At 45.4% G+C, this 27,272-nt stretch overlaps 2 protein-coding genes across 2 annotated transcripts; one reads left to right on the top strand and one right to left on the bottom strand.

Moving 5' to 3' along the window:
• Window positions 1–378: 378 nt before the first annotated feature.
• spata2 (spermatogenesis associated 2) lies at window positions 379–6,104 on the bottom strand. Its single transcript, XM_084332782.1, has 3 exons — window positions 5,796–6,104; window positions 3,727–4,599; window positions 379–2,456 (listed from the first exon to the last, which is right to left on the bottom strand). Exons 2-3 carry the CDS (start codon window positions 4,081–4,083, stop codon window positions 1,104–1,106), a joined length of 1,710 nt encoding a protein of 569 aa, XP_084188908.1. The 5' UTR covers window positions 4,084–4,599; window positions 5,796–6,104; the 3' UTR covers window positions 379–1,103.
• Window positions 6,105–13,245: 7,141 nt separating this feature from the next.
• rnf114 (ring finger protein 114) lies at window positions 13,246–27,008 on the top strand. The gene is made up of 6 exons (XM_084332927.1): window positions 13,246–13,411; window positions 14,087–14,237; window positions 15,398–15,504; window positions 17,645–17,759; window positions 17,892–17,999; window positions 25,024–27,008. The coding sequence occupies exons 1-6, from the start codon at window positions 13,275–13,277 to the stop codon at window positions 25,087–25,089; spliced, it is 684 nt and encodes a 227-aa protein (XP_084189053.1). The 5' UTR covers window positions 13,246–13,274; the 3' UTR covers window positions 25,090–27,008.
• Window positions 27,009–27,272: the final 264 nt, after the last annotated feature.

Below are 27,272 nucleotides of genomic sequence, written 5' to 3'. Positions count from 1 at the left end.
CTACACCTGAGACGATGAGCGGGCATGATGAGGTGTTGAGGGGTTCTACATCATGGAGGTTGGAGTAACAGAGTGTAAAGGAAGGGAGGGAGGGAGGGCTTGGAACGGACACAACTAAACAGGTTATTTACCAGTAAGAACTCAACACCACACGTCTTCAATGTCCACAAGTCGACAGCAGCATGTAAACCTCAGCCATATATACGAAAAAAACATTTGAGGGTAAATTTACAAGGCAATATCTTTTAAATAGACTATATGGCATGTTGACAATTGTTTCAATATATCCCTTTTTTGACGTCATCACCCACCCCAACCCCCCAACAAACAGATACACCCCCAAATCTCGATTCCAGACCCCATGCCCCTTTAACAGTCTCACATTGTTCTAGAGAATAAGAATTAAAAATATATACTATTGACTTCCAGTGTAATTTTACCGTTTTTGTTTACTTTTCTCTTTTTTTTCCAAGTTTAAAAAGACCTCCTTTTGTCACAATGCAAGTCCAGAGATCTTCTCCACACACATTATATATTAGAGGGATCCTCAGTTGAGAAGGTAGGTAAAGTGTTTAACGTTCACCGCGGGGCAGGACTTCACTCAAGCCTAGGATGAACCGGACTCTCGTTTCAACCGGTTGCCCTCATTTGGGGGAGGGGGGGGGGGGGGGGGGGGTTGGGAAGCGCTACAACATCACGTGACTACTCAAGAGCGGGGGGGGGGGGCAAGGTATAGGAAAGAAATAGAAATTAAGAAATTAAAAAAGAAAAACAAGGCCTGAACTTGTACAAGGCAGAGAGATGGGCAGACGATATGGCTCTCTGTGGCATGTGCATTCCAGGGCCCTACATCAGATTAGTGAGAGAATGTACAAAGTTCAAAAAGAGAGAGAGAGAAGGAGGTAAGGACCGGAGAGTAGAGGGGGTAAGGAGTCAGGACCGGAGAGAGAGAGGGGGGGGGGGAAGCGAGGGAAGGAGTGTTATTAAGTAGGAAGGAACAGAGCTAAAAGCGATAGTGCAAGACTACATTTTGAGATCAAAGGAGGGACTAGGAAGGAAGAAACAGAGGAGAGAGATATTCCTTCCTCTTGTGCTTCGCGAGTTCACCGGTACACCAGGTGGGATACGGTGCCGGACTTGAAGTTGAGCTGATGGTTCGGCACGAAGCTGTGCTGGGGCGTTTTCCGCGTGCACACGTCCTTGCCGTAGAGGCCCATGCAGGAGTCGCACGATACCTTGGAGCAGTTCACGCAGGTGTGCGACGCACCGGGCTTGTTGCAGAACCCGCACCGCGAGCCCCCCGCCGCGCTCAGCCGCTCACAGTTGCCCCCCATCATCGGCGACGCCGCCATGGCGACGGACTTGCTCGGAAACAGCTTGGCGGACATGAGGGGCTTCTCCGCCATCTGGGGGTGCGGGTGGGTGTGCGAGTGGGTCAGGGTGAGCGGGTGGGGGTGCAGGTGAGAGTGCGAGTGGGTGTTGGAGTAGACGGAGAGCTTCTCCTTCACGGGGACGTAGCCGTCGAGGGGCCGCGGGGACTTGGGGTGGTAGTCCTGCAGGCCGCAGCAGGGGGAGGGCTCCACGTCGTGACAGGCAGCGCAGAGGATCACGTCGCACCGCTGGCAGGAGGCCATGGTGGAGCAGCCGAGGCCGCAGCCCTGGCACTTGACGCTGCCGTGGGCTTTGAGCAGCCAGCCGTCCCTCGCCTCCCGGGGCTCCCTGGAGGGAGGCCTGGAGGGGGTCTGCCGTCCTCCCATCCCGGCGCCCCTCTCGGTGTACAAGTCGATCTCGTCCAGGGAGGACAGGTGGTAGGAGGAGTAGGCGTCGGCCGGAGGCGGCGACTGGATGGGGAAGAAGTCGGCGACGGGGCTGTAGGAAGGCGGCGCTGCCACAGAGAACAGAGAGGTCGAGGTGCCGGGCCTGATGATTTCATCCTTCATATCCTCTTCCGCGTCCACAAACAGCGTCTCCTTCCTCAGGCTCAGAGAGGCCTTCAGGACGGGCTTGCTGACCGCCGCGGCGTGCCAGTGACCGGCCCCGTCCGTGACATCCACAGACTTGGACGGGCGGCTGCCTCTCCTCAGGTGGTGAGGCCTCTCCATGTCCATCGGTCGCACCGACAACCGGGCCATGTCCGCCCCGAGGCTGTCCCGTCTGCGGAGAGCCTCGGCGCAGCCGGCCGCGTCATCCCGGCAGCCTCTGCGGAGCTCGAGCGCTTCCATCTCCGAGGCGGAGCCCCTGGCCAGAGCCACCACCTCCCCCAGCAGACGGCACTCCGCCTGGGCCAGGAACAGCTCGAACGCCAGTTGGCGGAAGTGGTTAGCGCCCCCCGGGTGATCCCGCAGGTGGAACTGCAGCTCGTGGTCGCGGGAGTAGCCGATAGTGCGCATGAGGGAGCGAAGGTCAGCGTCGGAAATGGCGGACTGCAGGTGGTACACGTATGGACCGGTGAAGGTCTGAAAGAGACAGATGCTTGAATTAGTTGCAATGTAAGAAATGTAGAAACCAGAGACACAAAGCTCTGACCTGTGATGCAATCGATACACAAAACCTGGAAATGCTCCATTGACACTGAGGTGGAGACTTATGAGCTTAGGATTCTGTCTCTGAACCGTCGCCAACTAATGTTTTATTCATCGTGAATTGAAGAGGAACAGTCTCAACCGCCCCCCCCCCCCCCAAATTTTGGTTGCATATTAATTTAGCCTTTTTTCATCTACCTGCTGTGGGATAGTAATGTTGATGTGATGGAGTAATGGAGATCAGGAGTAGACACTGGAGATTCATTCATTCATTCACTGATTATTCCTTTAATTATCTCTTCAAACTTAACTCCCAAGAATTCCGTTTTCAGCATTAAATGTTACCAGTCTCTCGCTTGTTCCAATTTGGTACTAAGTTAGGTGGCTTGGCTAGTTTTTATGTATATTCGGAAATGTCTTGTCACCCACTTTTCTTATGAAAATTGGCTTATGTAGTGGTATAATTAAAACAATTCAGCAGATTGGAAATACATTTATGTTGTAATAATATATGTTGTAAAGATGACATTTTAAAAACACTTAAGTAGCATGAAGGTTATACAGGGTTTGCAGATGAGCTAATAACCTGAGAGGCTGAGAGTTGTCAGTTGTCAATTTTGTTAGACTAAGACTAGCCATTAAAACAGTTTTAATATGCAATTTAAACTTAAGTTAAGTTGTCAAAAGTCGCATGCATCCTATTAGGAAGCCTAACATGTGAAATCCACTCTAGATAATATCACTGTATTCACAAAGTTGGTCTTCAATTCACCGTCAATGGATTAGCACCAGGATTTGTCTCATCTCAAACTTTCTGAGGTACTCATTCGTGTTTACTGCATATAGATAAATGGTGAATGGTGCATTAATATAACAGCTTTTATCCACAACGCTTTACAATTTTGTTCCTCACATTAATCCATTCACTCACACACCGACGGCAGAGCGACCATGCAAGGTGCCAACCTGCACATGGGGAGCAATTAGGGGCTAAGTGTCTTGCTGAAGGACACTTCGACACGCTGCCTGGAAGGATGTGAATCAAAACCGGGAACCTTCCGACTACAAGACGACCGATCTACCTCCTGAGCCACTGTCGCCCCTATAGACTAAATGTTCTAAAACCAAAAGGAACGTATGAATTACGTCTATCGGGAATGATGGATTACGTCCCGACTCGTTGATAAAAAAAAGCTAGCCCCACCTTGATGCATCTGAACTCCTTCTTCCAGGGGAAGAGCAGCAGGTTGGTGCAGATGGTCTCCAGGGTGTGGAAGGCCCTCTCCAGACCCCGGAGGCCGCCTCCCCTCTGGCAGCGGAGGGAGTTCTCCACCAGCTCGTAGAAGCGCACCATGCGGAAACGCTGCCCCGGGTCCGGCTGGTAGGCCCCCAGCAGGGCGGTGGCCGTGGAGAGCAGGGCCTCGCTGTCCTTGCGTCTCGGGACCCTGACACCCTCCGACGCGGCTCCCGTCCCCGCCGCCGCTCCCCCTCCGTCCTCGAGCCTCCTCTCCAGCGCCGCCACGTACCTCCGAAACAAGTCCTCTTTCAACTTGGCGTCCATTATTGGCAGCGGACGGTCGGTCGGCCGGGATACCTTTCGAACGGAGCCCCGCCCCTTTTCCGCATGCCCCGCGACAGCAGGCCGCAACTCAAGCTCCGTGCTCCGTCGCCATCACACATGCACTCCACTGACGACTCAAGGGGGAGGAGGGGCACAGGAATGAGTCTCCGGGTCCAATCAGCAAGGCATCCTCGTCTGGACAACAGCAACGTAATTGAACTGCTCGCTACGCTGCTTTTAATTGGGGTAGCTAGGCTGCTGCCCACAGGGACGCCTTCTCACGGGCATCTCCGGTTGGTTCATTGGCTCAAAGCCTGCTCTCTTGACTCTCAAGGCGAATAGGCCTAAGGTGGCGCACACCGGAGGTCAGAAAGGGCCGTTACCTCATGCTTCGTTACTCCAGAGCTGCATCGAGGCGTGTGCCCTCCATCCCTCGCCTTCACCAAATGTAACAAGTTCAAGGTCACTCAGCATATCATCATGATGTTGGTTTGCCTTTTCTGAAGTGACTCCAAGCTGAAACGATAGAGAACAACGTGAGGCAAGAGCAAACATGATGGACACACACACACACACTCCAATGGGATGATATAGCCACTGACTGATTCAGTGATAATCCAGTCACAAAAAGAAACGCTAAACTGAACATATGTAGAAAGAAATGGCTTTCGAAGGTGAATGGAGTACCAACATAGGCCTAATTATTATGAGAGAGAGAGAGAGAGAGAGAGAGAGAGAGAGAGAGAGAGAGATTGTGCAGTGTGTGTGGGATGATGTGATCATGGATCAGCAGAAAATGTTTTCCTTCACTGCACTATGTAAAATCTGGCAAGAGGACCAAAGAAGGGCTACTGTCTGCACCTATGAGATATAGCTCACAAGCCTGAATAAATTAAGACAGTTAGGCCAATTAACGGTTAGACCTAAACATGGTTTTATTCATGGTGGAGATATCAGCTGAGTTTGGCTAAGCAGGGGAGGAAAAAAGAAAATTACTTAATTCAGTAGCCAATGCCATACTGAATATTCACTACAGTGATATCCATTTGACATTAGTTTCTTTGCGTCATACATCTAGCTCACTTAACGTTTGCTAGCGTTATGCAAGCCACCATAAGGTTGAGAGAATGTGAAGTGTAGCTGGATTGCAGGAGAAGATAACGCTAACGGTGGCTATGCAAGGCACGCAGGGTGCCTTTTTGCTACTCGTATGCTGAACCAAAAGAACCCCTATATATATATCACGGGCTGGAAGGAACCGCACGGGAGGGAGGGTTGTGTTGGCTACATGCGCATTTAGTAGTACACTCTCATTAACATAGCGAGCTCCGTGTAGCTAGTCGGCTAGCAATCCTACATTCCGACTGATCCGGTTCGCCGTGACCACAAGTGTTGGCAAGGGGGGTGTTGTTGTGTGAATGCCTCGCAAGGCTGACGTTACATCGAGCAGACATTTATGACAGATAGCTGGGCCCCCCAAGTAACTAAGCCATGGCAGTGAACGCCCATCATCACAGCAGCGCAGCTGGCTATAGATAGCGAACATCTCCTTTAGCTATAACGTTGTGGCTCATACGGCGGATCCACAACAACCAGTCGTCTTCATCAGCATTGATACCCTCTTTATTTCAACAACAGACACGGACTGAAATGGAGTTAATGCTGCATAGCCGTCATAACCAGAGACGCCACCAATATAACACACACCTTACCTTCAAGTGCTGCTAGCTGTGGCTAGTAGCTACTAGTCCAGTCTCCGTTATTGGAAATGCCCATAATTCAACGGTTTGTGTGACAGTTGGTCAGCAGCATCAGCTGGCCGGCGTGCAGAACGACCAACTGACACTAACCGACACACCGCGCCGTGTGTGATGCAGCCGGACACCGCGGTACATCTCGGAGCACAAACCCACCCCGTTCACATGAGGAGCTCCTGCCGTTGTGTTGTGAAGCCAATAGCTACGTTAACGATAGTGACTGAAAGAGAGAGCACCACCTGGCTGAATAATGCTCATGATGACCACCAGCAGCAATCATAATAAAGACTTCTCATACAAGAAAAAGGTGTCTAGTGGTAGTTGTGCTTTTTCGATTCACTGGGTGTTGTTTTGTTGCACACATTTCTTGTTATCTGGGCTGGGGTTGTTGAACAGCAAAACTCCACCCCTCGCGTAGACCACTGCAACACTTCCGGTACTCTGAGCTCATGAGAGAGAGGGGGGAAGGGGGGGCATGAATGGATGTCGATTCGAACCTTGGACGTAAGTGGTTGTAGCTACTTACGTCAAGGCTCTAATCAACATTCATTCATTGTACCCCCCTCCGCACGCTCCATGTAACGCGGAAGTGAGGTGGTCTAGCGCTCCCCCTCACGAGCTCCATGTAACGCGGAAGTGCAGTGGTCTAGTGCTTGATTGATTGAAAACTGTATTAACAGATTGCAGAATGGGTACAGTACAGCTCAATACATACAATTGTTAGGGGATGCAGACCAGATAAATACTTTCGTCTTGTTTACATCAGGGTCCCCCATTTTCAATTCATCATAACAGATATGACACACACGACATAGTATGACAGTACTGCTACTTGCTACATCTATACATTTATGCTCCCCCTCACGAGCTCCATGTAACGCGGAAGTGCAGTGGTGACTGTGCTCCCCCTCTCCCTCACGAGCTCCATGGAACGCGGAAGTACAGTGGTCCCCCTCACGAGCTCGCGTGTTCCATGTAACGCGGAAGTGCAGTAGTCTATGCATTAAAAAAAAGGAGAAGCATGCAGCTGCAGAGCCGCAGAGCCAGCGGCGCTCTCAGAGCCGCGCTCTTTGCGAAGACCCTCTCTGATTGGCTAGCCGCGTACAGCGAAGACCCTCTCTGATTGGTTTAGCACCGAAGGGTCTCTTGCATATTCAACAACAATTGATATGTTGTTCCCTAACCTTAACCTTAACCCTAACCTTAACCCTAACCAGTGGCGGACTGGGACACAAATTCAGCCCGGGACATTCAGACGCACCAGCCCACACACCGGCCCACGCACCGGCCCACGCACCGGCCCCGAAACCGGCCCACACAACGGCCGTTATGAAACACTTGTCCAGTATTAAACAACCCAAGGCTGTGGCTAAGGAGTCAACATCAGGGAGACCAAATCTACACACCGCCCCTAGATGTGCACTCATGCACAGTGCACACACACACACACACAGAGACACACACATACATATACCGTTACTTCCTGTCATTGGCATATGTTTTTTTTTTTTACTAACATCTTAGTGCCTCATTAGCCTAGGGATTAAGGATACATGTGTTAGGACAGAAACCTCACAACATGAAGTATTAACTACACCATAATAATATTGAGGTTTTGATCCATAGAAAAGGTCTGTGCTACACAATTTCAGTTAGATTGGATTTATTGTCCTTTAATTTGGCACTCATGACATTAGTTGCTTGCCGTTTAATCAACATCGAAAGACCCCCCACTTCCTCCCAGACACCCATTCCAAGAGCTTGTTTTCTCTCTCTCTCTCTCTCTCTCTCTCTCTCTCTCTCTCTCTCTCTCTCTCTCTCTCTCTCTCTCTCTCTCTCTCTCTCTCTCTCTCTCTCTCTCTCTCTCTCTCTCTCTCTCTCTCTCTCTGTGTATGTGTCTCTCTGTGTGTGTGTGTGTCTCTCTCTCTCTGTGTCTCTCCCTCTCTCTGTGTGTCTCTCTCTGTGTCTCTCTCTCTGTGTCTCTCTTTCTCTCTCTGTCTGTCTGTCTGTCTGGACTGGGCTCTCTCTCTCCCCTCAGGGTCAGCTGTGCTGGACTGGGCGCTCTCTCTCCCCTCAGGGTCAGCTGTGCTGGACTGGGCGCTCTCTCTTTCCTCAGAGTCAACTGCATAAGAAGAACATCAGCAATCAATAATAATGGCTTGAATTCATACAGCGTTTTTCAGCCTTTTGAAAACACCCAAAGTAGTAGTAGTAGTAGTAGTAGTAGTAGTAGTAGTAGTAGTAGTAGTAGTAGTAGTAGTAGTAGTAGTAGTAGTAGTAGTAGTAGTAGTAGTAGTAGTAGTAGTAGTAGTAGTTTATTCAGTCATCATCTCACACAATACAATATACACCATCATTTAACAATATTTGATTTTACAGTGACTGAGAAGGTACAGACTGAAGCAATGCTTATATAGCCTATGCCTGTCCTATATTCTTAACACAAATTAAAAATTAAGACTCCAAAACAGTATTCTAAAAGAAAATAGCAAAAGAAAAACAGTATTATTCACCCTTGTAGTTTTCAAAAATAGCTTTACAAACCATTTTCTTAAAAACCAAAAGCGAATTACTCATTCTTAACTGTATATCAGCATTGTTCCACAAAGCGCTTCACAGAAACCATCAAGCATTAACACTCACACAGTCATACGCTACTGGTGGTCGTGAGCAGCATCAGCAAACACAGCTTCCCTGTGGCAGACTGACGGAATCATGTCTGCTATTCAGCGCCAACCACCATCAACAACCTTCATAAATACATTCAACATTAATGGAATAGGCTAACTACCAACTTAGCTGTAGCAGTTAGCTGTTATATGCAATCACATTTGTTTAACTACGGGGTAGTAGTTGACCTAGTTGTTAGCTTAAGCTAGTTAGCTGTGGTTATCTACAAACATGTAGATGAGACTAATCGAGAACATGGCTAACTGTTGGGAATTCTAAGGTACATCTTATTTGAGCATGTAAAATGGCAACTAATCAATTCAATCAATTAGATTACCAATATTATATCAACATGAAAATTTGAAAGGGAACATAATAGTATTTTATTTGAGTATTTACTATTATAATATTAGTAGCCAATTAATTTGCAGCCCGTCCTAGGTTCTGATTGGCTCTCTAGGTTAGCACTTTAGCTTCTGATGCTGTGGTGGGCACTAGTCCTAACATTGCTAACTAAACTTTTAGTCAGAGAAAAAACGTCACGAGTCACGACTATTTACGTCCACGTGCTGTAAGGAATCAGGAATACGGAAAGCACATTGTCTTGTAATAGAATGACTGAAATCACTGCAAGAACTAGTATAGGCTAGCTAGCCCTCATGAACCGGCACACACCAACAGTAGAATATGCACTAGGCTACTGCACGCACCTGTCCTTCCACTTGATCTTCATCATCATTAGCAGCAGCAGCTACTCTAACGCCAGCCCTTCCTCTACTAAACATGTCTGTAATTTTAGAACATTGTTCTGCGTCTTTTACTAGCAATTCTAGCTTTTTCAGCTCCACCCTTTCTTTTTTTGCATTCTCCATTTCTGCGCTTCTAGGCCTACTCGCGGTTGGGAGGAAACGTGAATCTCATTCACTGATGTCTCATGTCTCATTCAAGACTGGCTAACAAAAGCATGTCTTTCACTTAACACCAAGAAAACAGTGTGTATGATGTTCACAAAGTCACCAGTAGAGGTCACTCACTCTAATGTGTTTCTGGGAGAGGCGGAGCTGGACATTGTACATTAATTCAAGTATCTTGGGGTCACATTGGACTCTACATTGACCTTCAAAAAGTAATGTGAAGAAAGTGACAAACACAGTCAAGTTTAACATCGAAAACTTCAGGCAGATCAGGCCCTGCCTGCCAGTTAATGCTGCAAGGATGTTTCTGCATTCAATGATTTTATCACACATCGAGTACTGTTTTATCAACTGGTCTCTTTCATATGTCACTACTCTTACACCAATAGAATTACTCTACAAAAAAGCCATAAAAGTATTTGATAGGAAACCAATTTCATTTCATCACTGTAATGTTTTAGAAAAACATAACATGCTAAGTTTCAAGAATTTCCAAGTTTTCAAATATACTTGCTTCATGTACAAGGTTCTGCATGGACTTGCCCCTCCCCCATTGAATGAGTTCATCCAACAGAAAGCAGACACTGGCATTACCACCAGGGCCATCAGTAGAGGGGACTGTAAGGTGCCTTTTCGGTATACTACCATTGCAAAAACTGTGTTCTCTGTTAAAAGTGGTAACTACTGGAATAGCCTACCAGTTGTGATTAGAGAGTGCCCTACATACTCCATGTTCAAGACCCATCTTAAACTGCATCTTAAGGCAAACCAGAACTGTGATCATTTTTAATCTGATTTAGTTTATGCAACTTGTTTATTGATTTATTGCCGGCCCACACACTGGCCCACACACCGGCCCACATAATGGCCCACACACCGGCCCACATACGGCCCACACACTGGCCCACACACTACACCGGCCCACACACTACACCGGCCCACACACTACACCGGCCCACACACCGGCCCACACACTGGCCCACACACTGGCCCACACACCGGTACACACACTGGCCCACATTAGTGGCCCATACACCGACTCACACACCGGCCCACACACTGGCCCACATTAGTGGCCCACACACCGACTCACACACTGGCCCACACACCGACTCACACACCGGCCCACACACCGGCCCACAGACTGGCCCACATACTGGCCCACACACCGGCCCACACACCGACCCACATACTGGCCCACACACCGGCACACACACTGGCCCACATTAGTGGCCCACACACCGACTCACACACTGGCCCACACACCGGCCCACAGACTGGCCCACATACTGGCCCACACACCGGCACACACACTGGCCCACATTAGTGGCCCACACACCGACTCACACACTGGCCCACACACCGGCCCACAGACTGGCCCACATACTGGCCCACACACCGGCCCACACACCGTCCCACATACTGGCCCACACACCGGCCCACACACTGGCCCACATTAGTGGCCCACACACCGACTCACACACTGGCCCACACACTGGCCCACACACTGGCCCACACACCGGCCCACATTAGTGGCCCACACACTGGCCCACACACTGGCCCACAAAAAAAAAAAAAAAAAAAAGTATAAAAAAAAAAGTTTTTTTTTTTTTTTTTTTTTTTTGGACCAGCCCACTTTGGTTCCGGCCCATCGGGATTCGTCCCGAACGTCCCGATGGCCAGTCCGCCACTGACCCTAACCCTAACCTTAACCCTAACCCTAACTCTGATTGATTGATTGATTGATTGATTGATTGATTGATTGATTGATTGATTGATTGATTGATTGATTGATTGAAAAGTTTATTAACAGATTGCAGAATGGGTACAGTACAGTACAGCTCAATACATACAATTGTTAAGGGGATGCAGACCAGAGAAAGACTTTCGTCTTGTTTACATCAGGGTCCCCCATTTTCAATTCATCATAACATATATGACATACATGACATACAGATAGACAGTACTGCTACATCTATACATTTATGACATATCAGATTTGCAAATACAGTACTGTTTGTGATACAAAAGTGTCCAGAAAAAAGAGTGTATATACATTTGGCGTAGAAACTGTACATTGGAGGAGGTTGGGTGGGTGGAGTGGGGTTGGGTGGGTTGGGTGAGGGCTGTACATTGGAGGTGGGGGGGGGGGGGGGGGTTGGGTAGGGGACACACACACATTTTACACTGTACATTGGAATACTGACAAAGCCTTACTTGGTCATTTACTGTACAACTAGGTTAGGACATTTGTAGGGGCCAGTTTCGAATCACGTAGGTGTTTTTTGAGAGTGTTTTTGAAAGTGGGTAGTGATTCACATTCCTTTACAGCTTTAGGTAGGGCGTTCCACATTGTGATACAAAAAGTGTCCAGAAAAGGGACTATATACATTTGACGTAAAAACTGTACATTGGAGGAGGTTGGGTGGGTAGGAGGGGTTGGGGGGGGGGGGGGGGGGGACACTGTACAACTGTACAAGCAAAACTGTACATTGGAATATTGACAACCATACTAGGTAATTTACTGTACATTGGAGGGGGTTGGGTTAGGACATTTACAGGGTCCAGTTTTGAATTGCAGTCTCCCGTAGGTGTTCTTTGAGAGTGGTTTTGAAAGTGGGTAGTGATTCACATTCCTTTACAGCTTTAGGTAGGGCGTTCCACATTGATGTTGCATAATTGCGAAACGTGTTTAGTCCCTTGTTTGAGCCGAATCTGGGTTTAACATGATTTGTGGAGCTCCCTCTGGTGTTGTGATCGTGGTATTCACTGACCTTTGGGAAGTATTTTGACATGTACATGGGTACCTTGGTCGCATAGTGTATCTTGTAGACCAGGCCCATTGCAAGTTGCTGTACTCTGTCGTCTACTCTAAGCCATCCTAGGTTGTCAAAGTGGGCAGGGGTGAGGTGGGTTCTAGGAGTTAGGTCAAGCAGTAGTCTGACTAGCTTGTTTTGAGATGTTTGTAATTTGTTTTTTAGTGCCTTTGAGGTGCTTTGGTACCATGAGGTGCAAGCATAGTCGTAGTACCCTTGAATGAGTGCTCCTGCTAGAGTCTTCAGGGTATTCTTGTTTACCAGAGAGGAGATCCGGTACAAGAATCGTGTTCGTTGGTTGACTTTTTTTATTACATTGGATGCCATTTTGTCACAGGAAAGATTAGCCTCTAGGATGGAACCCAGGTAGGTAATTTCATCTTTCCTTGTGATAATATTGTCACCCACTGCAACCGAGAAGCCGTCGGTCTTGCTGAGTTTGTTATTTGAACCGAAGAGAATGGACTCTGTTTTGCCCATGTGTAATGATAGTTTGTTGTCGGCGAGCATTATGCAGATTTTGCCTAGTTCCGAGCTGAGGGCTTTTTCAACCTGTAACTTGTTCTAGTCAGAGACCAGCAGGGCTGAGTCGTCCGCAAACAGGACCCATTCTGCAATCTGTTAATAACGTTTTCAATCAATCAATCAGATAGTCATTGAACCGTCTTATTTGTCATAATAGAACATTCTAGAACATTTGTGATGTCACAGTATGATGTCATAATCAAACATTCTAGACCATTTGTGATGTCACAGTATGATGTCATAACCAAACATTCTAGAACATTTGTGTATCTATATATATTAAAAAATTCTCTCATAAGATCTCATTGTGCATCTTGAAACAGTGCTGAGCAGTACTGAACAGATAGACTAAACAACATAGATTGAAGCCTGCATTTCTCAACCAAGGTGCCTTGCAGACGCTGGCTCTGCAGCTTCATACTATTGAAAAAAAAATAGAAAGCTAGTGACGTCGGTTACGGGTTGCTTACGACTGGGGGAGGACTCGCGCTCTCCTCCGAAGAGAAGAAATGGCGATGCTGGGAAGCTTTAGCTCTGCACAGCAAAAGAAAAACGTGCCCGGCGATGGCAGGGACGTGACGGAGTTTGTTTGTCCAGTTTGTCTCGAGATTTTCGATAACCCCGTAACGACACAGTGTGGACATACGTGAGTATTGGCATCATCAACGTTACCTTCCCTACCATAACATAACTACCAACGAAGCCCAGCTGTCTGGAGCTGTCTAGCTGTCCGTACAAAAGATTAGCAAAGCGCGTAGTTGTGCCACGACCAGAAAGCATGCGACAACGGCATTAGTCATATTTAGGCCTAAATGTTGATATCGACTAATGTTTGTATGCTGCTTACTTCAACATTTAGCGAAATCAAAGGCAAGCTTACTAAATCAGTTTCAGTTTTGTTTACATCAAGCAAGGGGTTTCGCTTGGGACTTGTAGTTTAATGCTGCATGCCATTCATTGATGTAAACACTGAAAGGACTACAACTCCCTATGCTCATGAGGTGGGGACTTTCTCTAGGAGTTTCAGGAAATGGTTTCGGTTTAGTCCGAAATTATATTTCACCAAGCGACCGTCACTTTTTCTTAGACAGCGAAGTCATTAGCTGAATAGCAGATATTAATAAGCGCCTGTCATTTCCTACCCTACATTTGTAGTGGCCTAGGAACCAATGAACTGTCAGGGTAACATTTAAGTACAAATCTTTCCTCCCTGTCCTGTAGATAAGTCAGAGTAAATGCATAACTCGTGTTCCTCTACCTACACTCTTTGTTACCTCATCATATATGGACTGCATTCACCATTGCACCCCTCCCTTCTCAGGTTCTGTCAAAGTTGTCTGCAGGAGTGCCTGCGTCCGCAGAAGCCGGTGTGTGCCGTGTGTAGGGCAGCTCTGGGCCACTGGGCCAGAGCGACTGAGGTGGAGGCCCTTATCCATTCCTCTGTGGCAGCTTGCAAAGGCTGCAGAGCACAGGTATAGTAGCTTGGCCCTAACCAAACATTTTCCACTGAGGGGGGGGGGGGGGGAGAGTGAGTTTGTCCAGTGGTTAATTGCCAGCAGATGGGTCATTGGAATACCATCTCTTTTATCAGAAGCTCTCCCTGTTGTTCCAAGTCCTGCCCTCCACTCAGTTGACAGCAGGGTTTTCCTTGGCTTTTGGAGACACTTGAGTGTTAGTGTCACATAGCCAGACCTCAAGTCTCACGACTGATGCTAGAGAGTAAATTGACCATTTACAGAGTGAGAGAGAGGCTGGTACCAAGTTTCCTCAGTGTGATAACATTACCAGCGTGGTGGATTTATGTCGGGTTAAGAGGTTGGAGACTCCAAGATGACAAAGGAACAAACGATTCAGCCATTAATTTCACATTTTCGTTTAGGTGGTCGGAAAGAAACACTTAGGTTGGCCGTCCAAGAGTTTGATGCCAGGGAGTCCTTCCCTACGCCCCCAAAAATCGTAACAAAACAGGCTTCGGGGACAGCCTTACCAAACTTATATTATTCAAATGGAACTCAAACATGTTCCATGGTCATGTGATGTCACAGTATGATGTCATAATAGAACATTCTAGAACATTTGTGATGGCACAGTATGATGTCATAATCAAACATTCTAGAACATTTGTGTATATATTCAACAATTCTCTCAGAAGATCTCATTGTGCATCTTGAAACAGTACTAAACAACATAGATTGAAGCACACGCAATGCGTTGCCGCTCTCTGTCTCTCCCTTTCAACTCTATAGCATAACCTACCTTCTCATTGACTGAGCAGAGGATGTAGACATATATTTGTGGAAAAGGCTCCAACTTGTCAATGTCTAGTATATTACACTCTTATGCTAAACATGTAAAAGTACTGAAATTTGGTACTGATTGATCTAGCATGAATCTGTACGACCGATGTAATTCGGTCTGTGTACCCTTAAAAGTACAGAGTTCGGTAGCCAACCCTACCTCCTAGTCATGTCTCTATATTGTACATGGGACCTGCCCAATGTACGGTTATATTCTGTGGGAGGTGGCAAAGAGGCAGTATCATGGAAATGAGTGCGGGAACATTTGTATCTTCATATCTGGATGTGCCCTACAAGGTGTGGATGTTCAGAGTTTTGTGTCACTTCTTTCACAGGTGGGTCTGTCCCAAATGAGAGGCCACACGGCTGCCTGCTCAAAATACCAAGAGTACATCGAGGAGGGAGTGAGGACCACTGCCCAGAGTCAGCCTGCCATCATCAGGTGAGATGGACAGCTATAATCACAATCGAGACACGCTTGATTCGCCAAGTGCAGAAATGTGTCTTGGTGACAGTGGTGCCGGTAAAGAACGACTTAGTTGTACAGTACATACTGACAGACGATGACAATAGGACATCGCAGGACATACGCACAAGACATTATGATAGTACTGTGGACTATACATACAGTCTGGTCCATAAATATTTGCACACCAACGCTGTTTTCATCATTTTGGCGCTGTACACCACCACGATGAAATTAAGCAATTAATATGTGCTTTAACCCTTAAGCCTGACGGGCCCGGTACACCTGATTTGGATGTAAATACCCTCAAATTAAAGCTGACGGTCTGCACTTAAGCACATCTTTATTGTTTAATTTCAAGTCCATCGTGGATTCGTGGTGGTGTACAGAGCCAGAATTGTGAACAGTGTGTCTATGGCCACTTTCTGTTTCAGTATACATTCAGTAGATCTAATGCCATTTAAATTAATATTTTAAATGGATCTTGGCCTGACCTGTAGATTGTACAGGTCAAAATAATGATTGCGCAGTGCAACAAGCAATTGCAACTAATTGTAACCTTTTATTTGTATGTAATGGACAAATCGTCTCTGAATTATGGCTCTCTTTGTAAAGAGTATCGGTTACTGACGGGACACAACATTTTATTTTTAACAAATTATTCTGTTGGGCCCATTTGCAGACCTTTTGTTAATGTATGTCTGCGTACAGGGTGTTTAAGAGTTGAGTTGCATTAAAAGGTTTTAGAAAAATGCTAAATCCTCTGGACCTGGTGGTGGTGTTGTCCAGCAGGGAGCACTCTGTCCTCTGGACCTGGTGGTTGTTGTCCAGCAGGGAGCACTCTGTCCTCTGGACCTGGTGGTGTTGTTGTCCAGCAGGGAGCACTCTGTCCTCTGGACCTGGTGGTGTTGTTGTCCAGCAGGGAGCACTCTGTCCTCTGGACCTGGTGGTGTTGTTGTCCAGCAGGGAGGCACTCTGTCCTCTGGACCTGGTGGTGTTGTTGTCCAGCAGGGATGCACTCTGTCCTCTGGACCTGGTGGTGTTGTTGTCCAGCAGGGAGCACTCTGTCCTCTGGACCTGGTGGTGTTGTTGTCCAGCAGGGAGCACTCTGTCCTCTGGACCTGGCGGTGTTGTTGTCCAGCAGGGAGCACTCTGTCTTCTGGACCTGGCGGTGTTGTTGTCCAGCAGGGAGACACTCTGTCCTCTGGACCTGGTAGTGTTGTTGTCCAGCAGGGAGCACTCTGTCCTCTGGACCTGGTGCTGTTGTTGGTGTTGTCCAGCAGGGAGCACTCTGTCCTCTGGACCTGGTGGTGTTGTTGTCCAGCAGGGAGCACTCTGTCCTCTGGACCTGGTGGTGTTGTTGTCCAGCAGGGAGGCACTCTGTCCTCTGGACCTGGTGGTGTTGTTGTCCAGCAGGGATGCACTCTGTCCTCTGGACCTGGTGGTGTTGTTGTCCAGCAGGGAGCACTCTGTCCTCTGGACCTGGTGGTGTTGTTGTCCAGCAGGGAGCACTCTGTCCTCTGGACCTGGCGGTGTTGTTGTCCAGCAGGCAGTGCTCTGTCCTCTGGACCTGGTGGTGTTGTTGTCCAGCAGGGAGCACTCTGTCCTCTGGACCTGGCCGTGTTGTTGTCCAGCAGGGAGCACTCTGTCCTCTGGACCTGGTGGTGTTGTTGTCCAGCAGGCAGTGCTCTGTCCTCTGGACATGTCCTTAACAATGCTCCTGTTACGGTGATGGGGACACCGTGAAGCTGAGGGTGCCGTCCTTCGGATGAGACGTTAAACTGAGGTCCCGACTGAATTCGGTCGTTAAAAGAACTCCGGGCACCTATTGCAAAGAGTAGAAGGTTCCCCGATGTTCCTGGCCAAATTCCCAGACATCAAGGCCACCTAATCATCCCTTTCTCCTTAATTGGCTGATATCAATCCCTGTCTCCTGAGCCGTTCAGCCATTGTGTAGTGTGATGTGTGCCTGCTGCCAGTGTATGGCCGCCATTGAGTGGCGGTGAAAGGAGGCAATTTCCACCCTACATTGTAAACGGCGCTTTTAGTGTCTAGAAAAGTGTTCTATAAATGATGATTCATTCATAACCACAATGTCTCTTTTCTCCCCCTCCAGTCCAGTGCCAAATCGCTACACCTTTACCTGCCCCTATTGTAACTGTCAGAACCTGGATCAGGACGGCCTAGCTGAGCACTGCACTACCCAGCATGTCAGGGATCCGCGCCAAGTGGTAAGACGTCCACCTCTTTAAAGTCTGCCCCTGATAAAGAATGTAACAAACGACTGAGAACATTACTTGGGGGTGAGTATTTGGGGGCTGTAGTTTTGTCCTCTTCTTACCCGCTGTGTCTCTCCTTCCCAGGTGTGTCCTATCTGTGCCTCTATGCCTTGGGGAGACCCCAACTACAGGAGCACGGACTTCTTCCAACACCTCAAGATTAGGCACACCTTTTCCTACGATACCTTTGTTGTAAGTAAAGGCCCTTAATTGTATTTCAAGTGGGATTTCTTTCCATATGCAGTATTGCACTGTACAAATAAACGTCTGTTATCCCTCGTGGATAAAACGACAAAAGTTAAAGAGAACACATTTACAAATCGCACAATAAATGCATTACAGGTGACGATATGGCCATAAGTCAAGAGATAAGGTGCAGTGTTCTTGGACTCACTCTTGGAAATACTACAGCATACTGTATTTCAGTGGTTCCCAAACTGGGGCGCAGGCGAACTGCAGGGGGAGGGGAGGGAGATGGAGGTTGTTCCTACTAGTCTAGAGGACGTTGTTCCCTCATATTATATGGTTGTTCCTACTAGTCTAGTGGACTGCTGGAGACGCTGTTCCCTCTTATAACTTCTATGGTTGTTCCTACTAGTCTAGTGGACGTTGTTCCCTCAATATATGGTTGTTCCTACTAGTCTAGTGGACTGCTGGAGACGCTGTTCCCTCTTATAACTTCTATGGTTGTTCCTACTAGTCTAGTGGACGTTGTTCCCTCAATATATGGTTGTTCCTACTAGTCTAGTGGACTGCTCGAGACGCTGTTCCCTCATATAGTTTTATGGTTGTTCCTACTAGTCTAGTGGACGTTGTTCCCTCGTATAGTTATATGGTTGTTCCTACTAGTCTAGTGGACGTTGTTCCCTCGTATAGTTATATGGTTGTTCCTACTAGTCTAGTGGACGTTGTTCCCTCGTATAGTTCTATGGTTGTTCCTACTAGGGATGGGCATTTTAAAGAAAAATCCAGATCGATTGATCGCATGATATACTCGAGTAATCGTGTATTACTCGTGGAGGGAAAAAAAACATTTAGTTAATTAAAACTTAATGTTGTTCATTCGTGTATATGTTTAATTAAACCAACAAACAGTTATAATCTTACACATACATGTGAAACAAATATGTAAAAGAAAAATCATAAAAATGATTAATTTATAGGGGTGTAACGGTACACAAAAACCACGGTACGGTACGTACCTCGGTTTTGAAGTCAAGGTACGGTTTTCGGTACAGTGGCTGTGCTGTCCATGTTCCACTCAGGGGTGATGTAGTGTGCATTATACAACGGCATGCAAATTTCTCGATTCTGATTGGCTGAAACAGTCATTTTACACGTCTTTATTGGCAACAATCCACGCTGCTGGCCCAGGACCCGCCCACAACCGACCCACATCACATCACTCCGCCGGATCACAAGAAGGTGGCCAATAATATTTACAAATGGATATGTTAATGGCGACTAAACGACTAAATATGAAGCGATTCTGTCAAGGGGAATGTGTTAGCCCTTTAAACAATGTTGGATGATGTAATTGATGGGTCTTGAGGCAATCTAGAACAAAAGAAAAATCGCGGTTTGATTGATAGATTAATTGATTGATTTAAATTTCTACTTCCTTCTTGCTACTGACTGCAGCGTTCTCTCTCACTGTCCGACGCTGGCGTACCCACAAACACACACACACACATACACACACACACACACACACACACACACACACATACACACGCACACACACACTGTGACACACACACACACACACACACACACGCACACACACACACACACACTCCTGTCTGCAACAGCGGGGGAGTCAGACTGAGAGAGAAGCAGCGCTGTTTTAAGTGAGCATGGTCTATTGAATTGATTGATTGGTTGATTGCTAATTTTATTACTGTACCCCTGGTTTCCAACTGGTTAAGTTTAGGCTAAAAGAAATAAATAAAAAAATAGGGCGAAGAAAACGTTTTTTTCCTATGCATTCCCCTAACAATTGTGTGTATTGAGCCGTACTGTATTGTACCCATTCTGCATCTGGTAATAAAATTTTCAATCAATCATTCCAATAATACACAGTTGGATGTGTTAGTTGGTTGGATGCACTTCAAGCTGCTTCCACATGAGGCAACTTCTCTCAATCATTCCAATAATACACAGTTGGATGTGTTAGTTTGGTTGGATGCACTTCAAGCTGCTTCCACATGGAGTTGTGGGAACTACTTTTTCTGGCGGATGGTTTTTTCAATAAATCTTCGATTAATGTGTGTTTATTGTATAGAAATAAGGTTGGATGAATCTGGCAGTTGTATAAAAGCTTTACACCACGTGCAGTCGTGATTTGTGACCAATAAACCATGCCTAGGGGGGTCTAACGACCCTCGGCTGCGCCTCGGGCCTAACAACCACCCCTAGGCATGGTTTATTGGTCACAAACCACTCCTGCGTGTGATGTAATGCTTAAGTAACTAATTGTACTTGTAGGGCTGTCAACGATTATTCTATATTGAAATGAATAATCGCCTTGAGAAAAAAAAAATTATAATAATTATATTAGATTGTGAAAAAAAACAGCGCCCGGTGGGCGGTTGTTAGTGGGTAACATACCGTTGTATTCGTTCGGTACACTACACGGCAGTTCGGTACGGTACGGTACACACTGAAACTTGTTTGGTACGGATACGTGTACCTTTACACCCCTATTAATTTAAGATCAAGTTTTCTCATAGCCGATTAGCCGCGAGTAATCGATTACTCATGCCCATCCCTAGTTCCTACTAGTCTAGTGGACGTTGTTCCCTCGTATAGTTCTATGGTTGTTCCTACTAGTCTAGTGGACGTTGTTCCCTCGTATAGTTCTATGGTTGTTCCTACTAGTCTAGTGGATGATGTTCCCTCGTATAGTTCTATGGTTGTTCCTACTAGTCTAGTGGACGTTGTTCCCTCGTATAGTTCTATGGTTGTTCCTACTAGTCTAGTGGACGTTCCCTCGTATAGTTCTATGGTTGTTCCTACTAGTCTAGTGGACGTTGTTCCCTCGTATAGTTCTATGGTTGTTCCTACTAGTCTAGTGCAGTGGTTCCCAAAGTCGGGGTCGCGACCCAAAGGTGGGCCGCGAGCAGCCACGGGTGGGCCGCGAGATGATTTAAAAAAAAATTTAAAAAAAAATTAAAATAATTAAAATATTTTTTTTTTTTTTTTTTTTTTTTTTTTGCCACTGAACTTAGAAGCAGGCCAGGACATTGTTTCTAGTTGTATTCTAAAATTCTATTGTATTCTAAAATGTGACTATATGATTTTATATTAACTTAATAAATAAACAAAAACGAAAAAATCTACTTATTTCAACGAACATTTCAAACTAAATAACAGATTATGCACATAAAACGCTGAAAACAACCAAAGCAACAATAGTATTTTAATGAGGCTATTATTATTATCATTATTATGTTGCAACAAGTTAGCCCTCTCATAAATAGCACATATAAATGAATAACTAACTTGAACTAACTTAATAGGATTGAAGTGATATTTGGCTTAAAAAATCGGCCGCCTGGCAAAAAAAAAAAAAAAAAAAAAGCCTGACTATGTGCATTGGGCCGCGGCTCTCTGACGCCTTATTTTCTGGGCCCTGGCCTGAAAAGTTTGGGAACCCCTGGTCTAGTGGACGTTGTTCCCTCGTATAGTTCTATGGTTGTTCCTACTAGTCTAGTGGACGTTGTTCCCTCGTATAGTTCTATGGTTGTTCCTACTAGTCTAGTGGATGATGTTCCCTCGTATAGTTCTATGGTTGTTCCTACTAGTCTAGTGGATGTTGTTCCCTCGTATAGTTCTATGGTTGTTCCTACTAGTCTAGTGGACGTTGTTCCCTCGTATAGTTCTATGGTTGTTCCTACTAGTCTAGTGGACGTTGTTCCCTCGTATAGTTCTATGGTTGTTCCTACTAGTCTAGTGGACGTTGTTCCCTCGTATAGTTCTATGGTTGTTCCTACTAGTCTAGTGGATGTTGTTCCCTCGTATAGTTCTATGGTTGTTCCTACTAGTCTAGTGGACGTTGTTCCCTCGTATAGTTCTATGGTTGTTCCTACTAGTCTAGTGGACGTTGTTCCCTCGTATAGTTCTATGGTTGTTCCTACTAGTCTAGTGGATGTTGTTCCCTCGTATAGTTCTATGGTTGTTCCTACTAGTCTAGTGGACGTTGTTCCCTCGTATAGTTCTATGGTTGTTCCTACTAGTCTAGTGGATGTTGTTCCCTCGTATAGTTCTATAGTTGTTCCTACTAGTCTAGTGGACTGCTGGCACAACGCTAACACAGTGTGAAGAGATGTCTGGCTATGAGAGACGACCAGTGGAACGAAATGTATTAGATTCGATTCAAATGTATTGTCATTATACAGCACAAGTACAGTACAACAAAAATAAGTTTGGCATCCAACCAGAGTGCAAATGTAACGGTAAAGTGCAATAGTAATATACAATGTACAGTAGGGAGGTCCTTCGTGAGGGATACATTTTCAAATAAATGTATCTATATTTAGCTATCATTTAGCTCCAACCACTGGAATTCGTTATAATAGTCAAGAAAACTCTCCTGGTGAATTTGATTCAAATTCCAACAACATTTACCCCTCCCTCATCAACCTTGAAGTTTAGGCTCAGTTGCAGTAGCTTGCACTGCTGATGGCATTGTTGGGACTTGCGGTGTGCCACTTACAGATTTAGATTTTAGAGCCATCTAGTGGAGAAGTTCAGATATAGCCATTGCTGTAATTTAAGTTAGACGAAAAAGGTGGATGTCCAAAGCCATCTATGCACTTAACCTCTTAAGCCCTAGCCATATTTCCAAAAAATTTGCCTAAAAGTACATACCCAAGTAAATGGAAGATTGCTCCACTTCTACAAGGTCCATTTGCACATTCTTTGTATCTAGGGACATCTATGGACCTCATGGAATGAATTAGAATGAAAGTAAGTCCAGGAAGATGGTAACTGTCACCCTGTGCTCAGTGATGCAGTGAGGCACATTGATGCCTTGTAAAGTCTGATGGCTGTCGGAATGAAGGACTTCCTGTGCCGTTCAGTGCTGCATTTACATTTAGTGTTAGTCTAGCACTGAACCTGCTTCTCCTGTCAGCCAAGTCTGTGTATAGTGGGTTGGAGGGGTTTTCCCTGATGGCCTGGAGCTTAGCAAGGCTCCTCCTCTCCGCCACCACCGCTAGAGTCCAGCTCCACCCCAACCACATTACTGGCCTTCCTGACCAGCTTATCCAGCCTGTTTGCGTCCCCCGCTCTCAGTCTGCTGCCCCAGCAGGTCACAGCATACAAGAAGGCGCCCGCCACCACTGACTCGTAGAACATCCTCAGTATCAGAAATATTGTTTGAGTAAATTTAAATGAACCAATGGAGAATACAGAATATAAATGATTATTAGTATTTTTTTTTGTCCATCTTTGACGGTGAATAACACCATGCTAACATTGACCAAAAATGCCACCTTCTTGAGATCCAAGTGTACTAAAAATCTAAGCAAATTAACAAAGGGCAGAGGATTTACAGTTCTTTTTTTTGTAGATACAGTACTGAATTTTGCCATCCGGACACATGCAATTTGAAATATGAATATAGAATTTTGAATATCTGGCCTATAAATTACCTTTTTTATTATGGCCAAGTCATGCATCTATGGATCTGGCCAAAGCTCTCTTTCCAATGGCAGAGTTAAATCTGGATTTAGTACCACCAGGTGCCCGTTACAGGGCAGCAAAGACCATGAATGAAATCTACTGTAAGTACAGTTACTTTTGTATAATGTCCATAGCTCTGCCATTTTCACCGGATTGCGACACGTTTTTTTCTAGACATTCACAAAAAGGTAAACTATATATGTTGTATTTTATGGCAATAACGTTGAGGTTTGTTCGACCCTTGAGATATAAACACTAAAATCTAATTCTGGCACATTTACATTGATGTGGAAACTGAAGATGTTGATTAATGTGCACTGTCCCTGGGTAAAAAAAAATACGTAAACTTAAACTTCTATATTTCAAATTGCATGTGTCCGGATGCCAAAATGCAGTATTGTATCTACAAAACCCCCTGTAAATCATCTGCTCTTTATTAATTTGCTTACATCTTTAGTACACTTGATCTCAAGAAGCTGCTGACTGAGCTCCGTGGCAATTATTCACGTCTGGTCAATGTTAGCATGGTGTTATTCACCGTCAAAGATGAAGGAATAAAATGTATAATAATAATTTATATTCTCCTTTGGTTCATTACAATTTACTCAAGCATAGTAACAGACACAATATGTCTGACACTGGGAATACATTCCCTGAGGTCCATAGATGTCCCTAGATACCAAGAACATGCAAATGGACCTTGTAGAAGTGGAGCAATCTTCCATTTACTTGGGTATGTACTTTTTGAATTTTCTGAAAATATGGCTAGGGCTTAACACATTGTGCGCCAAGAACGCCGTAAATCGTTATTGCCTGCCATGCGTTGAACACCAACAACGGCGTATCACGTGTTTGGGATCAATATTTCATTTTTTCATAATTCATCCAGCCTCCCTCCGGATCGCAGCCGGACCCTGTTCTGATATTACAACGCCTCAATACCGCCGCCTGGTGGATGGTCGGGCGAGTTACACTCACGCCAAACCGGAAGTGGCGATCGGTGCATCGAGGAAATTCCTCCGCCAGAGATATATTGTGGCGTGGATCAATATACACACGAGTGCATTTGGATCGCTTTCGAAACGCAGGGCCTATAACTAGCGTTTTTGGAATTACAGCAGCAAAGCTTAAAACACTTATATTCTCCACGGTATTAACACAACAATGTATGAATGAAAAAATATAACGTTCCCACATCCGGAACGATAGATACCTGATGTTGAATGGGCCATAGTAATGCAGATATAGCTATAATATTTAAAAAGTTATAGCCCTGCAAAGAAGGTAAACATCTCCATAGGCTTACAGCGGTGGCAGAGAGGGCATAATGATGGGGACAATGCATGGCGCCCAATGTGTTAAGAGGTTCAACGGTATCTGAATGAAATACTGTGTGTTGTTGTGCGTTATAACTATAAGCTAACATTTTGGGACTAAATGGCACTTGTTTTCAAGGATTGTTGTTTTTATTCATTTTCATGTATAAATAAAGTTACTTGACTCTGTCTCTCTCTCGCTCTGTCTGCAGGATTACTCCACAGATGAGCACACAATGATCCAGGAGGCTCTCCAGCGCTCTCTCATGGAAAACTGAACAGTGAGGAACAATCAAGCTGAGAAAGAAGGGAATATGGTAAATAGAAAAAACAAAGGAATGGTGGGATGACGGGGAGATGTGGAGCCTTTCGAGAGACGGAGGCATCAGTGTCATCCCATCAGGCGGACGCGGCAGGCGCTATATTAAACATAGGTTATCACTTTTCACAGGAAATCCATATTGTAACTGACTACAGAGATCTGTTATTATTCCCAAAATAAAATGGGGCAATATGGGGGAAAAAAGAAAAAAAAAGGAGTGTACATGTTACTGATTCAGGATCAGTTGTAACTGATATGAGGCTGTATCTCCTCCTAGAGAGAGTGTACATGTTACTGATTCAGGATCAGTTCTAACTGGTATGAGGCCGTGTAGAACCCTGTGGTCGTCTCCATAGGTCGTCCGTTATCCACGTTTTATTTGAATCGCTCATTCTTCACACCATTGTGTCATGTAACGATATCCAAAGTTGTGTTTAAAAAAAAAAAAAAAAAAAAAATATTCCTGCTGTTGTCGATACTTGATAACAGTGCAAGAGGGTGTTCTACCACTAGGTGGCTAAATATTGTCAGCAAAATCCAAACTTTACCCTGTAAAGTTTTTTCTGCTGTTTAAATGTAATGTATGCTGCTTTATTCTCCAGAAGGAAGAGCCAGTGCTGATTATATGTTGTATATTAATAGTGAATGGGGGAGTTGCTCTCTTATCGGCCAATGTTCGATTTGGTGCTTTACCTGTGTTTTGGTTTCAGTGTTTTTTTTTTTTTTTTTTTTAACTTTCCCTTCCCAGAAATGGGAAGGAGGGTTATATTTCATGACAGTAACCCTGCGATGGACACTTTTGTTCCTGCAGGTAGATGTTCAGTGGCTTCCAAAAGCTCTTAATTTCCGAAGGGAAAAAAAATATCGTTCTCTATTACAGCAGGTCAACTCTGTGTCTCAGACGCTCTCTTGTGGCTACATCTTCACGGCCACAGGAGGGCAGTAGAGCGCCATCGTTCCTCTGGCTGCTCATCACGGCCACTGGCACACAGGCCAGCCTCCTGGCTCAGTTTGCAAGGCATAATTCGACACACATTTAATTCTATAACAGTGCTTCCCTCAATGTGTTCTTCAGCCCGAGTTCAGGCCGGGGTTCTGTTCAGACACAGCATACAGGAGAGATCATCTTGAAGACTATTTAGAAAGTGGTTGTCATAGTTATGTGCAATAACCGCAGCCCTGCTATTAGACATTTTTATGACGTGACAATATTTGAATATGGTCTCGTCGTGCCCTTTAACTGCGTGTTTCTTGATCCGTTTAGATGTCCTTTTCGTATAGAAACACCCCGATCTCTTTCGCCAGTGCTAAATATTTTCACCCGAGGATCTAGAAAGTAAATATCATTTAGTTGTCTTTCATGATTTAAATGATTTAAAAACGTTTTGAACATTGTCCTTTTTTTATTTATTTTTATTTACTACACAGCAAATTGTTAAACGGAAGATATTTTAACCAAGAAATTTATGCAAATGCAAGTTTAATGTAGAAACAAGGTTGAATAAAAAAGGAGTATCTTTCTTTTTTTAAGTCTGTTATTGAATTCATTTTTAATTTTAATTTTACAAATATTTTTCAGTAACTGAAGTGAGTGTATAATGATTTCCATCCACGGCTTTATGGCCTTCGGCTATTTTTTGAACGTGAAATAAGTCAAATAAAAGCTCTTCTTTTCAGTTTCATCAGTGGATGTTTCCGAGCTTCACAGTCATCATCGCATTAGTAACGTTGGGTAAATAAACAGCGTCCGGACGCCCAGAGGAAGCGGCTCTGTTTCACAGCCTGAATGACTTCTCATGATACTGTCCTTCATGATGACACTTTGTTCCTCCCAATAAAATGTGTGACAATTTCCCTTGTTTTTCATGTGGATTTGTTTTTTTTACAGTCTCTCTCTTTCTCTCTTGTCAGCCCTACTGTCTGAGGGTGCTAAATCCTGATAAATTAAAGCTCTTTAATTATTTAAACACTGGCCCCTCAAATCAGGCTGATTGATTTATACCTGTGTGTGAGAGACGTGAGGGCAGAAACAACACTCGGTGGTTTGATGGATGACGTGTGTGTGTGAGACAGGGAGTGTGTGTGTGAGAGGGGGAGAAGGAAGGTAATATAAGATGCATCAATCCAAACTCTTGATTG

This window comes from Notolepis coatsorum (genome assembly GCF_963971535.1).
Source record: "Notolepis coatsorum genome assembly, chromosome: 17".
Classification (NCBI taxonomy): Eukaryota; Metazoa; Chordata; class Actinopteri; order Aulopiformes; family Paralepididae; genus Notolepis; species Notolepis coatsorum.
Note: the sequence above shows the minus strand (reverse complement) of the source record. Positions and strands in the feature narration are given on the sequence as shown.

Bases quoted from the DNA above. Each gene is read 5' to 3' on its own strand.
- spata2 (XM_084332782.1), bottom strand. From the start codon at position 4,083: ATGGACGCCAAGTTGAAAGAGGACTTGTTTCGGAGGTACGTGGCGGCG. The intron at 2,457-3,726 runs GTGGGGCTAGCT...TGTCTCTTTCAG, and splicing joins AGGAGTTCAGATGCATCAAG to ACCTTCACCGGTCCATACGT.
- rnf114 (XM_084332927.1), top strand. From the start codon at position 13,275: ATGGCGATGCTGGGAAGCTTTAGCTCTGCACAGCAAAAGAAAAACGTG. The intron at 13,412-14,086 runs GTGAGTATTGGC...CTCCCTTCTCAG, and splicing joins ACGACACAGTGTGGACATAC to GTTCTGTCAAAGTTGTCTGC. The intron at 15,505-17,644 runs GTGAGATGGACA...CTCCCCCTCCAG, and splicing joins AGTCAGCCTGCCATCATCAG to TCCAGTGCCAAATCGCTACA.